Raw genomic sequence first — 17,266 nt, 5'->3', positions numbered from 1 at the left:
ACTGTTCAGCTCCCACTTATAAGTGAAAACATGTGGTGTTTGGTTTTCTTTTCCTGCAGTGGTTTGGTGAGGATAATGGCTTCCAGCTCCAATCATGTCCCTGAAAAGGACATGATCTTGTTCCTTTTTATGGCTGCATAGTATTTCATGGTGTATACGTACCACATTTCCTTTATCCAGTCAGACACCCTTCTTCAGTCTTTGAGTGACTCAACTGCATGCTTCAGTGCAATCTCCTCAAGGATTAAATAACCTGGATTTAAAATACATTTCATTCTAACATTCATATCCTAGTTCTTGAAGTTCCTTTTGCTGTTGACTTCAGGGGAGACCCATAGGGAATAACTAACCTGGATTTAAAGTACATTCCATTCTAACATTCATATCCCAGTTCTTGAAACTCCTTTTGCTGTTGACTTCAGGGGAGACCCAGGACCAAGCCAGATTTTACTCATGGTGCGTGTACTTCCTTTCTTCCTGCTGCCAGGCTGTTTGCTGTTAAATGTGGGGGCTGCTTCGAGGCCATCGCTCCCAATGAGTTTGTTATGCGGGCCCAGAAGAGTGTATACCACCTGAGCTGCTTCTGCTGCTGTGTCTGCGAGCGACAGCTTCAGAAGGGTGACGAGTTTGTTCTGAAGGAGGGGCAGCTGCTCTGCAAAGGGGACTATGAGAAGGAGCGAGAGCTGCTCAGCCTGGTGAGCCCAGCAGCCTCAGACTCAGGTGAGTGCCAGGTGGCGGGCAGGGCTGCGGTGGGGTGGGTAGAGTGGAGTTGGGTGGCTGTCTGCATTGTTTCTTCCCTAGAGGGCCAGCCTCCAGGGCAGCCTAGCTCCATGGCAAGGCAGTTCTGTGTATTCCAGGAACTTTCTTTGTAAGCTCAGAGTAATCTCTCGTCAGTCAGCGATTACCATGACGATGGTGCATAACAAATTACCCTCAAATTCCATGGCATACAACCATAAACACTTCACACACACACACACACACACACACACACACACACACACACACACACACACGTGTCTGGATTAACTGGAGTTAACTGGACTTTGCTTCAGGCTTCCAGTTACCTGGAGTCTGCTGATCTCAGCTGACCTTAGCTCCAGGCTGTAGACAAGGTTTAGCAATACTCTGTGCCATTCATTCCAGGATCCAGGTTTGAGGAGCAGCAGCTGCAGGGCATGATCTTCGGAGAGTGGTAAAAGTGCAAGAAGGCATGCCCAACCACAGAGCACACTTCAAGCTTCTGCACACATCATGTCTGCTAATATTCCATTGGCCAAAGCAAATGGCAATATCAAATCCAAAGTCAAGAGGAGAAGAAATACACTCCATGCACCACAAACCCCTGCCCAGGTATAGATACATAATACTGTTAAAGAGAATGATGGATTGGAACCAATAATTCAGTCTACCACAATCACCAAACTGTCCTAAGCTTTTGTTTCCTCATTTGTCAAGTGGGAAAGATGGAATCTATCTAAGGCTTGGCAGGTCACATAAAGAAAGGCACTAGAATGATTTTGTTCTTTCTCCTCATCAGCCACTTGACCCTCCCTCTTATTGCCTTGAGGGTTGGCGAAAGAGAGAAGACAGGAGAGGTTCAGAGATTTTACAGGGCAGGCTTCGCAAGGCCAGACAAATTACATTAAATTAACACTGACTACATTCAACATGAAATGCCTTTTTGGAGTGTTGGTCCACACAGCTCCAGCATTCCTCTTATCCATAGGAATCTGTGAGATCCAATTAGGTCACATCTATGTGACCTTACTAGTTCTTACCATTGCCAATTCCAGTCCATTTCCAAGCCCCCTGTAACCTCACTCTATCCATATCTTTGGCCTGTTTGGGAGGTTCTGATCACTCCCATCCTTCACTCCAGCCTTACTAGGCCCTAGCACCTGTCAGTGTGTCTCACCCACTCTCAAATCTTAAAAGTCTATTCCTTCTCTGCCTCTTTCCCTCTCTCTTTTGTCCTGCTAGCTTATCCTTTAAGCTTCCCTCTAAAGGCAACTTTATCGGGAAGGTCTCTTAATCCCTCATGCTGGGTGAGTTTACCCTTAACTTCTGCTACTGGGATATTTACTTCATTGTAGTTACATGTTTGGTTGTTTCTTATTCTTTTCAGAGTGCTAAACTCTGTGAAGGACAGTGTGTGTCTTATTTACCACTGTATTCCCAGGCCTAGCACAGGCATGGAGCACTGAGGGTGCCTGATAAACTCTTTGTTAAAGAGTGAATAAACACATAAGAAAAAAGCATCATGGCATGGTGCTTAAGTGCAAAAGCTTTGGAGACAGACAGATGGGATGCCTTAGCCAGGTTTTATCACTATATCTCTGTGACTTTCGGCAAATTTTGGAATCTCTCTAAGCCTCAATCTTCCCAGCTATAAAATGGTGATGATCACACCTACTAACAGGTTTATTGTTGGAGAATGAGACAGAATGCATATAAAAAGCCTGGCGTTCAATAAATGCGGGTGCTTGACATCCACTAGACAGTGTTAGCATCTTTGTAGCAGCCGTGTTCTGCTCCCTTTACCTCCAGGTTGGTTCTTGCCTGGCCTTGCTTGCAGCCTTAAGAAAGCTGACATCAGGAAAGCCCCAACTTCTACTGGTGTTATTGGCCTTAGGTTTTCCTGGATTTATTATTTTGATTTAAGGGAAATTTCTCCTTGTCAGGAACACTGGTACCAACTTATGGAGTATCTTCTTCAGGGGCAGTTGGGCCCATTCTAATGGGTATACCACTTGGTATTAAAAGGTCAACTTATCCTGTCATTTTCCTCCAGGTATCTTGCTGTGTCCACCCTCTTAGACTTCCTCCCTAGAATCCTGTAGAATTTCTAATTTCCCAAGGGCTTAGGTGTTATGGTGATCAGAATACCAGCATGACCATAGAAAGATGTGTACTACCCTCCCCTCCTACCTCATCAATATTACTTTGAATGAATGGGGAGTGCTGTCTCTTGAGTAGTTTTACTCTTTGTTAGATCTAATAATTAGAATGACATTCTAGCATTTCCTGTGTTAAATCAAAACTTACTTCCCTGTACCTTTCTATCTACAGTGTAAACACTCAATAATTTTGTTGAATAATTAAATGAATCAATTATAATTCTGTTCTCTGAAATTGGAAAAAATAGGTCTGATCTAATCATTTGAAGGCAACAATTATGTCCTTATTCAGTCTTGACTTCTCTATCCTAAACATACATAATCCCTTCATTTGATATGGGTTTCTCACATAGAAACCCATATGATATGCTTTCTCACATAGAAATAAATGCTGCGGTCTAGCCTTTCCTGATAAACATTTGTTTGGAGGCTTAATCACTAAGTTATTCAGTAGTCCCTGTGTCAACGGTTTACAGATATTACTTCACTACAAAATCAATATGAGGCATTAGTGGATTGGCTCCACGCCCCTACCTCTGCAAAAAAAAAAAAAAAAAAAAAGGCAATAGCAAAAGCTTATCTGATCTAAGCAACATTTACAGATTAATAAAATTATAATACTCAGTACCAGGGAACTGCAACAGATTCACTTTCTGATCACATTTTCAGCAATACCTTCAGTTATGGAAATTTCTCTTTGAGGCTGATATTGACGTATTGGTGCTTTCCAGTTTATTCATTCAGTACACATATCTTGAGTGCTTGTATTATGCCAGGCACAGAGTCAGAATATGAATGACAAGAATGATGTGGGGATGAGGAGGTCTCAAAAGCATATCAAATGAAGGAATTGTGTATGTTTAGGATAGAGAAGTCAAGACTGAATGAGGACATAATTGTCTTCAAATGATTTGATCAGACCTATTTTTTCCAGTTTCAGAGAACAGAATTATAATTCATTCATTTAATTATTCAACAAAATTATTGAGTGTTTACACTGTAGATAGAAAGGTACAGGAAAGTAATTTTTGATTTAACACAGGAAATGCTAGAATGTCATTCTAATTATTAGATCTAACAAAGAGTAAAACTACTCAAGAGACAGCACTCCCCATTCATTCAAAGTAATATTGATGAGGTGGGAGGGGAGGGTAGTTCTAGAAGACCTCTGTTATCCCTTTCAACTCTAAAAACCTGTAATTATTTTTGTAGTTTTAAATGAAGTGACATTAAAGTCTCAATCAGAATCAAATATCTTACCTGGACTACTCATTTTGTCAATTATATCAATGCTGCTTGTCTTGTACCATAAATTTTTTTGTGTGCCAAAGCTTGCCTCTTTACTAAGAGACAAACTTCTAGAGAACAGGGTTGTAGCTTTTGGTTCCTTTGTTCCTTTAACAAAGCTTAGCATGATGTCAAGAGAAGAGTAAGCGATCAAGAAGTACCTAATTAGTTGAATTAAATCTTCATGGAATGAAGTCCACATCATTGTTAACAGAAAGCAGACAACTTTAGGATCTGCCCCAGTACAAATACAGTTCCTCCTCTGGTTTCTGTCTTGAGTACCATACATATATATTGTAGGTGTTTGATAAGTGTTTGTTCAGTGAATGACTGATCTAATATCTTTAACCTTTTTATCAATGACTTGGATGAAGACACAGAAGGCAGGTTTATTTGGTTTACAGATGACACAAACCTGGCAAGGAAGGCTGGTGTGGCAGTGGATACTCTCAATGTTCAAAAAGATTTTGACAAGCTAGCAGAACTGCACAAAGACAGCAAGATGAAATCTAACCATCACCTCCCAAAATTCAATTGTAATTGTATGAAATGGTGCCTGTTTTGAGCGAATTCCACGTGGGGTTATAGTTGACAATAAACCCAACAGGAGCCAAAACAGACATATGCTGCATTAATAGAACTACAGTGTCCCTAATGTGTAACTATAGTTTCAGCATTATTTTTTTTTTTTTGCCCTGGTCCGAGCATATTTAGAATATGTGGGCTAATTTTAAATGATACATTTGAGGACTAACGAGAGAGAAACTTGAGGAGAGTAATTAGCTTGTTAAATCATAAATAATTAAAGAGACTCGGTGTATTAAGTAAAAATAAGGCCAAGGAACATATGAGAGTCACTCCTAAGGTTGCCGACCCGTGTACTGGGGAAGAAATGACAGATTTGGGTTCAACATAGGGTAGAACTGTGTCTAACAAAGGATCAGACTGGATTGCCTTTATGGGAAATAAACTGGTTGTCCCTTAACATTTTAGTTACAATTGGTGGAAGACTGTATCAATGACCTCTAGGGTGGCTTACATCTAGGATTCTAGAGGGAGGAAGGAGGGAGGGGGGCAAAGGTTGAAAAACTAACTCTTGGGTACTGTGCTTATTACTTGGGTGATCAGATCACTTGTACCTCATACCTCAGCATCATGCAGTATACCCATGTAAAAAACCTGCACATGTACGCCCTGCATCTAAAACAGAAGTTGGAATTATTATTATTTTTTAAATGTATAGTTCTGTGATGCAGACTGATCTTACACAAAAGCATGATGGGATACCAAACTCAGGACATCTGCAACTGCTGTGTGCCCTTTTCTGCTGTGGGCAAGCCTTTTTGTCCTGGTCCCTGCTTTCCTGATGGCCTTGAAGCAGCCTCCCAAGCAGATGAATGGAATTTGTAGCCAGAGTCAGATGATTTTTTTTTTTGACACTGGGCAACTTGGATGCCCAAGGTCTCCAGGAGAGACCCCCGAACATTTACAAACTTCTACGTAAGTCTCTAGAAGTGGTTTTCTCCTTCACCAGAGAATCACGGGCTCTTGAGATTGGCAGGCACTTTGGAGTTTATCCAGTCCAAGTTCACATCAGATACTTATCCAGCCTCTACTTGAGCACTTCCTATCATGGGGAGTTGAAGAGATAGAGGAGAAAAATACCAAACTGCTTTTTCTCCTCTCTACTCTCCACTCCACATAACACTTCTGACACCAGCCGTGTAGAGGTTTTCCCCACATAGCAAGCAATTCTCCAGTGGACACCAGCTGGGCATCCCTTAATTCAATTTAATTCTGACACTGTCCACCTAGAGGTAACATCAGATCCCACAGGTTAAGAGCTTGATCCCACAAGACTGCCAGGCCCCATCCCACTTAAGAGGTCAATCAATCACAAGTAGTCGGTTGTCAGCTATATTTCTAACTCACTGGCTATAAATTGGGGATCCTAGGACCTCATCTTCAGGTTCACTAAATTTTCTAGAGCAGCTCACACTTTACTTACATTTACTCATTTACCACAAAGGATATTTTAAACGATACAGATGAACAGACAGGTGAAGAAATTCATAGGGCAAGGTATGGGGGAAGGGGTGCAGAGCTTCCATGCTGTTTCTGGATGCACCCCTCCAGGAACCTCCACATTTCAAGCTATCCAGAAGTTTCCTAACTTTGTCCTTCCGAGTTTTTGTGGAGGTTTTGTTACATAGGCAATGATTGATTACGTCATTACCCATTGGTGGTCAGCTTAACCTTCAGCCCCTCTCCCCTCCCCAGAGGTGAAGGATTAGGGGTTAGGGGCTGGGGCTGAAAGTCCCAACCTTCTAATCATGCCTTGGTCTTTCCAGTGACCAGCCCCCATCCTGAAAGAACCTAGGGGCTCCCAGTTACCATTAGCCTACAAAAGATACTCTTATCACTATGGAGTGTTCAAGGATTTTAGTAGATTTTGCCAAGAAACTGGATGAAGACCAAATATATATTCCACAATATCACAGTGGCCCTTGACTTCAATTCTGAGGGTAAATTGTCAGAATTGTTACATTGAATTCCAACATCAATCTCCGTATGTAAATTCAAACCATGGTCTTGGCTGTACTTTTGGGAACTCACAAAGTAAGTGTTTCCTCTACATGGGGCAGCCCTTCAAGTTCAAGACAGAAATGCTCCCTGAGAGCTAAGATATTTTCTAAGTTTTGTCTTTTCCTTTCTAGTTCTTCCTCATTATTCTAACTAGCCCTCATTACAGACTTTCTGTTTTCTATCTACAATCTTTTTCAGAGGTACAACCAAGAAGGGGATACGGTTTTCCTTATGTGGTTTGAACCAGCACAGTGTTATTACTGTCTGTCGTAGATATTATGTTCTGTTGATGTAGCCCATGATTTCATTAGCTTTTTTGACCTGGGGGTGGAGGCAGGGGCTTGGGGCCTGGCTGTGGGTAACCATGGCTTCTGGCTGGTCCATGTTGCATTTCTTACTTATCTACCCCTCTTATCGTTACATTTTCTTTTAAAGTCAGAAGTCACCTGAGAGTGTCCTGTGAAGCAGTTTTTAAAAACTTTTAAAAATAAAAACGTTTTTTAAATTTACAAAACAGTTGCAAAATAGGACAGAAGTTTCCATATACCCTTCATTCAGCTTCCTGTAATGCTAACATTTTACATAACCATGGTACACTTATCAAAACTAAGAAATTAACATTGGTATAACACTCAACTAAATTATAGGCATTATTCCATTTCATGAAATTTTTTCCATTAATGTCTTTATCCATTCCAGAATTGAATCCAGTACATCATGCTGCAATTAGTTGTTTTATGTTTTTTGTTTGTTTGTTTGTTTTAATTGAGATGGAGTCTTGCTCTGTTGTCCAGGCTGAAGTGTAGTGGTGTGATTTCGGCTCACTGCAAGCTCCACCTCCCGGGTTCATGCCATTCTCCTGCCTCAGCCTCCCAAGTAGCTGGGACTACAGGTGCCCACCACCATGCCTGCCTAATTTTTTTATTTTTAGTAGAGACAGGGTTTTACCGTGTTAGCCAGGATGGTCTTGATCTCCTGACCTCATGATCCATCTGTCTCAGCCTCCCAAAGTGCTGGGATGCAATTAGTTTTATGTTAAATTGCTTTCCTTTTTTCTTCATTTTTGGAATCACTGAAAAAATGTTGAGTCAGAATTTCATTTTTGCTATTTCAAACAATATCTTTATTTCCTTTTAGTGTCTTTCACCATGGGATCCAAATGCTATTTTTTTTTTTTTTGCTTTTTTATTTACCATTGAAAATTTTTTCTTCCTGAAGACCAGTTTGCATTTTAGATTATGCCTAGGATTTATTCCTTGGCTAAGGCAGGGCTCTTTTAGGTGCTCTGCTTTTGTACAGGGATTTTCCCAGAGGAAGCCTGGTTGCGAAGTCCCAGTCATGAGGGCCCCTTTCTGCAAATAATGCTTTATGTTTTGGATTAATGCAGCAGTTCCATGACCTCCATTTATTGGGCAATCTGAACTGCTCTGTGAGGCTTATACTGCTTCACTCCTTGTGTTCTGCATTCATCTGGCCCTAGCATGGTGCCTGGCATGCAATAGGCACTCAGTAAATGTTTGCTTATTGTGTGAATAAATTCACTTTGTCCTATTCATATTGGCCTCTGATGTCCTTGGCAAAGAAGCATCAACTTCCAGTGTAACTTTTCTTCTCGCCGAAGCCAAAAAGAAGATTCCTCACATCTGCTGGAGTCTGTGAATCCTTCTTCCTCCTAATTTTCCATGGGATATAGGATGTTTTGATTTGGAAGATCCAAATGCCTCGCTTGCCACTCTCATTGTGTAATATGTCTCTTTCTCCTATTCTGAGTCATGCTCTCCACTGCAGGTATTTAGACATTTGTCTTAATTTCCTTCTACAACCTTGGAACTGTTTTTTTTTTTTTTCCAATTCATTTCAAAAGTATTTCATCCACCCTGTCTTGGAAATCTTCTTGTTCTCCAATAAATTAGACTAGAGGAGCAGCAGTTAACTCACAAATTCTGGAAAGTGCCCGACTCTTCTCTGGGATTATCCTTGTCAGTTCACGGTCCTGAATTTTACAATGAAAGATAGAAAAGGTCAGCAGGGTTATGAAGAAGTCTCGTCCTCCATATCGTAGTGCATGGGATCTAAAGCAAGACAGGTCTTTGATGCTTTCCCTACACTCACAAGCAGTGTGACTTTGAACTAGTCACTTCTCCTCTCCAGGACTCTATTTCCTAACCAGTAAATAGGGAGTTACAATACAGCCTTTGTGGGTTGCTGTAGAACAAAAAGAGGTAATGAAAATCAAGGGCTTGAAACTTGATCAATGTCCAATAAATGACAGTTACCATTATTATCTCCTAGTGTGGGAGCTAGTGTAGTTATGGATGGCTCATGGGTCATAAGCTTATTTCACCAAAGATCCATCATTTGCAAGTATCTCCTCTTCCGTCTTTGCTCTTTGGTTTTAGGCACTTATGGATAGCATACCTTGGGAACCTCAAGGTGGTACAGAAAGGGCCTGTCATTTTGGGTGGCTAGGGTGCATAAAGTAAAGATGGGCTGATTCATATCATAGGGCCTGTGTGTCTCAGAGGCACTTTCTGGTTTTTGAACATCCTAGCTAGCTAGTGTTGTTGCATCCTGGAAAGTCAATGCAGAAGACTGGGGGAAAAACAGTCTTGAAGTTATTTCTGAGATTTAATAGAAATCTCAAGCAAGAATGGGAAGGATATATCAAACGTAGCTACCTTTCTTTAATAGACCAGAAAACTGATGTGTACACTGGTCACTATTTGAGCTGTTTTAAATACCTAAGTCTTCCTTATTCCTAAACATTATACTTCCTGGCATATAGTTATCCTAGGGGTGGAGCTGTCTGTGCCTCTTGGTCTGAGGGTGATGGTATGTCTCCCATCTTTGAATGAGTTGCTTTTGGAGTGGACTTGACTTTTCTCTTGCAACTGGAGTCTTTGAGTCCAGACAGGACATTGAACCTGACAGTTAATGAATGCAGTGTACAGCTGAGCCAGAGTTACTCTATTCCTAAGTAGGCCTGCTAGCATTACTCTGTTACATGCCATAATCTATTTATGTCCTTCCAGGCGGCCACCTGACTAACCTTTAATTCAACAAATATTTCTTACAGACACCCACACTCTGTCAGACTCTGTGCTAAATGCTATGTTTTAGTTGCAGAAAAAGAACGGCAGAGGAATAGTGAATGCTGAGCAGCACAGTTGAGGAAAACATCTCAAAGCCAACATCTTAATGTCAGGGGAACAGGGGCCAGCTTTGTGATAGAAAGGAGCTGGCAGATGGGAAAAGGGACATAGCTTGGAGATCAATCTAGCCATTCTTCTTTTTAAGAAGCAGAAGGGTGAGCCACTTTAAAAAGAAAAAAAAATCTTGAGTAGGTATTTACTCTGCTAAACATGTTTGTGAAGAAACATATTTAAATCATATTTTATATTTTTCTCTAGAGCCATGTTTTCAAAAGACTCTATGGTAGCACTTTTCAGAAAATCTTAACTACAGCTGAGTAAAAAATACATTTTTTATCATAAGCTAGTATACACATTTATATGTGAGTATATAAGTTTCAACACTTAGACTGACTTGCCGCTTGCCCTATGTGCTGATATTTTCTATTCCATTTATTTTAAATTCTATTTTTAGCCCACTGTAGTAATTTCATAAGCTACTCATGGGTCATAACCAGAAGTTTGAAAAACACTGCTTCAAAGCACAGTTACTTGCAAACCTATTCCCAGGGTTTGGAATTGGTATAAATTCCTTAAATGTCAAGCCAATAAATATGTCTTAATGATACTTACTGTGCCAGGTGCTGTGAATAAGACAGAAGGCACAAACGATATCATCTCTGGGCCCAAAGGCTTGGTGAAGTGGCCTGAGTACAGTAAACATGTAATAACTGTTGTCTATTTTTATTGTTGTTATTAAGGAGACATCAAGAGTACACATATTTATATCATGACTAGTACAAAGGTCTTCATGAACACTTTCTGATTTATTAATCTGGTATCTCTGGATGATAGGCAAGAAGCACTTAGAACTGCCTGAGCCTTTCAGGTTGTTTTCAAAATCAACAGATTTGTCTCTTACACAGTATCACTGCCATAAAATTCACTACCAGAATTGTTTGTTGCTCTTAGTTTGAGGCTAAGCATTTCTTTTCGGTGCTGAACTTTTGTCTTCTAGTGTATTTGTTTTGTCTTCATAAAGTAGAGGGAGAAATAAAGACACAGGATACTTGAGTCAGGGATAAGCCAGAATAAGAACTTAATTCTACCAATTACCGAGTCAGGACACTTGATACTGAAACAGAGGGGTTTGGTCCTTGCTATAATTATGAGTTGGGTAAAGTTTATCTTTAGTGCTTAAAAAGTTACAGGCAATATACAGGTTCAGACAATGCATTGTCTGACTGTACTTTATTTTTGAAAATGTGTTCACACAACAATTTTGATTAAAATAAATAATAAAATCATAAGTTAATATTAGTGCAGTTGTTTCATAGCATATTTAATCAGCAGTAGTGTGTTATCTGTGTGCATTCATTTCTCCTGTTCCACCTCTGTAAAAAATAAAATTGGCCAAATGGGCAACTGATCATTGTGATTTTTGCATGATGATGGTGATAATGAGGTCAACAATTATTGAGCTCTTACTGTGCACAAAGCATTACTTTAAATTATGCACTTTACATGAATTAACTAATTTTACATGAATTACTCAGCACACCAAGTTGATGAGGAAGGCAATGTTATCATTCCCATTCTACAGAGGAGGAAGATGAACATGGAAAAGTTAGTAATTTGCTTACAGTCCTACAGCTAACGATGGAAAGAACCAGAATTCACATCCAGTCTAGCTCCAGCACCTGCATCATTAAACACTATGCTGTGTTGCCTAGTCGTTTAAAATGTATGTGTGTAGGAAAATGAACCTTATGTTTTGTTCTCATGTTTCACTGACAGCTCTTTCTGGCTGGCTATGGCAGTGCTCCAGGTACTCATTAGGACTTACTACCTTAGAGACCCCAACTGAAGGACCTTTTCATATATAATTAAAGCAATGGAAACAAGGTGATTTGAACGGAGTTTACACTCCCTTTCAAAATCAGTCACAAGTTCACTTTGTTTTTTAACCTCCAGTTCCTCCCTAATCACTAATCACTATCACTGTACATCTCATGGGTACCTCTTCTAAGGCAATAGGAGGCTTTGAAGGATCTAAAGACAATGTGCTATGTGAATGAGGAAGTACTTTAAAAGTGCACATAAGATACTATTACTGTTTTTTTGTTTCATGTTTATAACTATTCAACAAACTTCTGGTTCTTCTGCTCCTGTGGCTTATTTGATAGTAGCAGGAAAAATCAGTTGAATTTTTGTCCAGATGAGAGGTATCAGCTGTGCAAACCACAGCTGCCATCAGTTAAATGAATAAAAGCACGACAGTGAAGTAAATTGGTACATATCAAAACTTCTTCTAACGTGCTTCTTCTACAAGCTGACCTGTAATGTCCTACCATCTTTTACAATTATACTCTTCAGAGAAATGAACTCAATTTTGTTTTTCTAGTGGCAATGATGACAATGTGCTTCTATCCACCTTTACATTGGGTCCTCTTTGGGTACAATGATGGGGCAGTATGACTAGTAAATTTTAGGAGTGTAGTCTCTGGACATGCAGAGCCAACCCATGACTTCAGTCTTTCATATCTGAGCTAAATGACCAGGGACTCACTTTCTATTGTGTAATAAAGATCGGGGAGGAGGTGCAGGGAAGACACTGGTTTTCTTGCACTGACATTCCAGCCAAGCCTACTAACTTTGGATTTCCATCAAGAGGTTTCAAGTTGGATCTGAAGATGCTTTAGACAGTTTACTGAGCAAATGGAAGAATCACCTTCAATATTTCCCTGTTCCCTGGTTTCTGTGACCAAGGAAGACCCTCAAAGTCCAGTTTACTAAGGATTGGTGGCAAACTAGGTACTCTGCTATTTGGTGCTGTAAAAATATATTGAAAACTGGGTAACTTTAGAACCATCTGGATTCTTAGTGGTCCAATTCCAGGTTTGCACGCTGGGACCTGGAGGCACGCTTGGGTTTTTTTGTTTTGTTTTTGTTTTGCTTCTGTTTTTGTGATCCTGATCAGGGATTTGCATATTGTGTGGCATGGGTGTGCTAGGTGGGATCAGTGGTGTTCAAGATAGTGGTGATGATATTCAAGATAGAGTGTCCTTGGGAGGCCAAGGCGGGCGGATCATGAGGCCAGGAGATCGAGACCATCCTGGCTAACACAGTGAAACCCTATCTCTACTAAAAAAATAAAAAAAATAAAAATAAATAAAAAATTAGCCCGGCATGGTGGAGAGCACCTGTAGTCCCAGCTACTTGGGAGGCTGAGGCAGGAGAATGGTGTGAACCTGGAGGCGGAAGTTGCAGTGAGCCGAGATTGTGCCACTGCACTCCAGTCTGGGCAACAGAGCAAGACTGTGTCTCAAAAAAAAAAAAAAAAAAAAAAAAAAAAGACAGTGTACAAGCATTCCTTCTTAGGAATCAGTGAAGGTGGGAAAGCAGTGACTGAACTAACTCAGCATCTGTTCCATCCATAGGAATTTGCTGAGCATTTACATGGGGCAAGGATTAGGTTTGGGATGTGGAACACAGAGAAGTGTATGCGGTTTGACTAGCGAGCAAATACTTTTGAGTACAGAGTATTATGTAGCAGTCCTATGGTAGGTGCTGGGATGATATCTCTGCTCTCACACAGCCTACATTCTTGTAGAAGGAAACCATCAATAACTAAATAAATGGATAAACAATATCATATTCTTGAGTTTCCCTTCAAAGTATTTACCCTATAAGACTTGTTCTACTTATGTATTAAAAAAACAAAACAAACAAACGAAAAAAACTTTGAACTCCTATGGAATGGACCTTCGGATTTAATGGTCTGGGGTGCAGCCTGGGATTTTTTTTTGTGTGTAAGCTTTCTAAGTGAGTTAATGTGCAGCAGGCTTGAGAGCCGTTGCCCCAGGAGAAGGTGAAGCTCAGAGGGATGGAGTTGAGATACCTTAATCAGCCATTCTTTCAGTTGCAGAACCCTGGTGCTGGGCCACGGACTCTGGAGTTAAAAGAGAAAGCAGTGTTTTGCTTAGAGTGAGCAGGTGTAGTTAGGGTTGTGAGAGGCAGCAAACACAAATCCATGTGTAAGAATAAACAATGAATAATATTTTTGTATAAATGTGTCCCATGCCATACAAAAATTATTGTTTGTTGGAAATGCAAATTTAACGATGTGCCCTGTATTTGACCCGGCATCTCTAGATATGGCGAGAATCTGGCAGGGGTGGGGGTGAGAGAACCCACAGTGTGGTGATTGGTGGTGGAGTCTGCAAGCCTGTACGATTGATATTTGTTTGATTGATTTATGATAGGGAAAAAGAAATGTAATTCTGTCCCAAGATACCCGTGTTCCCAGTATCCTATGTGCACGGGCTTGGCCCCAACCCAGCACGCTGAGGCTTCCCTCTCCTGGGCCTTGCGAAAGGGCGGCGGGTGGGAATCTCCCGTTACCTTGGCAACTCCCTCCTGCCGGCTGCTCACAACAGTTTGAATTACACCCCTGCCAGGCAGTCACCAGTCCGATTTCTTTCCTTTCTAGCTCTCGTTTTCCCTCTCAGCGCTCAGGCTGGGGGCGGCGTCGGTGCCAGTCTAGTTCGGAGCGAAGCTTCGGGCCGGCTCGGGCCGGGCTGCGGGACCCGCCGTGGAGCGCAAAGTGCCTGAAGCCCCCGCGCGCATTCGGCCCTCTCTTCAAAGGCCCCTTAGAAATGCAAGAGGCCAGGCGCAGAAACACACACGGACGGCAGTTTTATGAGAAAATGCAGATAAAGAGCCCGGCGGTAGGGCCATATGTTCCCCATAATCTCCAAAGCCGTCACTTCAATTAGAGCCTCCCCTGAGTTCTAATGCCCAATCCTGAGTAAACAAGCCGCTCTGAAAGAAGAACTCGGTTTCCAATTAAAAGTGTACTAACATTTCTCCTTCCTTTAATTCCCGCGGAGCAAAGCCCCGCGCGGGCGGAGGCGCGGCCGGGTCGCGGCGAGGTCGTCCCGGGTCCGCGCCGCCCCGCGCCGCCGCGCGTTCCCAGGTGACGTCAGGCGGGCCCGGGATTAGGGCCCACCCTGCGCTCCCCGCGCCGCGCCGCAGAGTTAATTAAAAGTAATGCCACGGTAAATCCAACGGCTCTCCGCTGGCGGAGCCGCGCCTTCGGGCCAGCCTGCGAGAGAGGGCTTTCCGAGGCAGGTGCTGGGGATTTATTTGTATGTGAGTGTGAGTGTGTGTGAGTTTGTGTGTGTCCGCGTGGACGCACGTGTGAGCGCTTGTGCTGACAGGGAGAGTCGCCTGGATTTTTTGGAGACCGAGATTGCCTTCCCTCTTTCGCTCGTGCCTCCAGCCCTCCTCGCACATGCACTAGGGAAGAAACGCACAAGACACCGTCGCTACCTGAACTCTGCTTTCCTTTGGGCTGAGCTGACTCCTGGTTTGGTCTTTACTCCCGCGCCTTCTGGGTACTGTGCTACAGATACTATCGACTGCATCGCCCCCTACGCTCTGTCTGTCCTTCATACCCCAACCTTCAGAAATCTAAGGGCATAAATAAATGGTGGCCAGATGCGAGGTGATTTAAATATCAGGAAAGCAGCTGAACACCTCCTGGCATTCTTTAGGAGCTCTTTAAAGTGCTGAATCTGAACATTGCAGGCCCTTCGACCTCCACATTATGACATTCAAAAAACTTGGTTTCTATGGATGTTTGCTGTTCAACAGGACTGGTTGAAAGTTGCCTGGTTTCAGATGGGAGAGTGATTGTTAGATTAACTTTCTGGCCTACTCTCTATACCATGAAAGAATCAAAGAATTGAAGCCATTATCTGAAAAATTCCAGAAACATCAATAAGCAGAAAATCCTCACTAGATCATTCAAATGCAAATGGTTTTCCTTCTTTCATGAATCATCTACCCAAGTAATTACTTTAGTTTTTAGTTTGGCCTTGGCGGTGAAGACCTCAGAGAATTAGTCTCACTAAGTCCATGGCTGTTTGTTTATTCGTTGCTCTCTGATTGATGTTAACTAAATTAAATTGAGGCCAGTTCAGCAAACATTTTGAAAGCCTGTCTATATCTGTCAGACTCTGGGTTAGATACTAGTGATTACAAGAGGAATGGAAACCACCTCTCTTTTCCAGACCCTCAGATTCCTCAGGGGATAAGAAACTCCTATAACAAAATAATTATAATAAAATAAAATATACATTAATATTATAGTAGAGATATAAAGTGCTATGAGATCATAGAGACTGGCCCTATCATTCCTCTTGGGGTGCGTATATGTATATTAGGGCAAAGTACTTGGGACTATTTGGAAAAGGCTTCACAATGGGTATGAAACTGTAACTAGGACTTGGCAGAGCAAGTAATTTGCAGGCAATGAAATGAAAATGAGTATGTTGTTAGAAAATGCAACTTAACCTGTACAGAGTTGCAGAGTAGGGTTGTATCCAGGCATGAGAGGAAGGACTGAATTGTAGGATTGCTCTGGAGCACTGAGATCCTGTGTGAGTGAGCAGTAAGATTAATGCCAAAATATGAAGGATTTTGTATATCTTATTTGAATATACTCTGATGGTTGTGGGAAGTCAGATCAGAAGTTTGTAAACAGGATTGTGATGTTATTCTGTCTGTTTTTTACAAAAGAGAAGTAGCGAGGATGGATTGGAGTTGGGGTAACATTGCAGGCAGGGAAGTTGGTCAGGAGACTATTGCAGTGTTGCAAGTGAGAGATGAAGGTTTGAACCAAGGCAGACCTTAGAGAGGGGTTTCAGAGAATTTATTCATTCATTTATGCCTTCAATACTTAGTGAATCCCTACTAATGTATCAGGCATCATTCTATGTGCTGTGGACAAAACGATGAACAAAACAGGCAAAGCACCTGCCCATCAGGGAGCTTAAATTCTAGAACTTAAATGACTATGAAATACAGGAAGGGTGGTTGAAGTTGAGGATGACTGAGAATTCTAAATGTTATGAATAGTGTTGTTAAAAGAAGAGATAGAATGTTCAGAAAAGAACCAGGGATCTAGATAAAATTCAAGTGGGGCATGCTGGCTTTGAAGGTTTTTTTGGACCATGTGACTGTGGACATTTGGTGGGCAGTTGAACGCATAGATCTGGGATTTAAAGCAGAGGTCTGATGTGGATTTGGGAATCACAGAGAAGCTGAGGGTTTAAAACTGGGTAGTTTTTCTTTTTCTTTTTTTTTTGAGACGGTCTCGCTCTGTCACCCAGGCTAAAGTGCAGTGGCACAATCACTTCTCTGTGCAGTCTCAACCACTTGGGCTCATGTGATTCTCCTACCTCATACTGCTGAATAGCTGGCACCACAGTTGTGTACCACCATGTCTGGCTAATTTTTAAAATTTTTAGATGCTGGGTCTCCCTGTGTTGCCCAGGCTGGTCTTGAACTCCTAGG

At 41.6% G+C, this 17,266-nt stretch overlaps 1 protein-coding gene across 2 annotated transcripts in view; it reads left to right on the top strand.

Annotated features, from left to right (window-relative positions):
• The window catches only part of LMX1A (LIM homeobox transcription factor 1, alpha), a 154,745-nt gene that overhangs the window by 105,847 nt on the left and 31,632 nt on the right, over positions 1–17,266 (top strand). For both annotated transcript variants that reach the window (XM_011998131.1, XM_011998130.1), the window contains exon 4: positions 488–720. In XM_011998131.1, coding sequence (XP_011853521.1) covers positions 488–720 — 233 coding nt within the window. The remainder of the gene's footprint in view (positions 1–487; positions 721–17,266) is intronic.

This window comes from Mandrillus leucophaeus, unplaced genomic scaffold, assembly GCF_000951045.1.
Source record: "Mandrillus leucophaeus isolate KB7577 unplaced genomic scaffold, Mleu.le_1.0 Scaffold558, whole genome shotgun sequence".
In the NCBI taxonomy this organism is placed as follows: domain Eukaryota; kingdom Metazoa; phylum Chordata; class Mammalia; order Primates; family Cercopithecidae; genus Mandrillus; species Mandrillus leucophaeus.
This window is presented reverse-complemented; position numbering and strand designations above follow the sequence as displayed.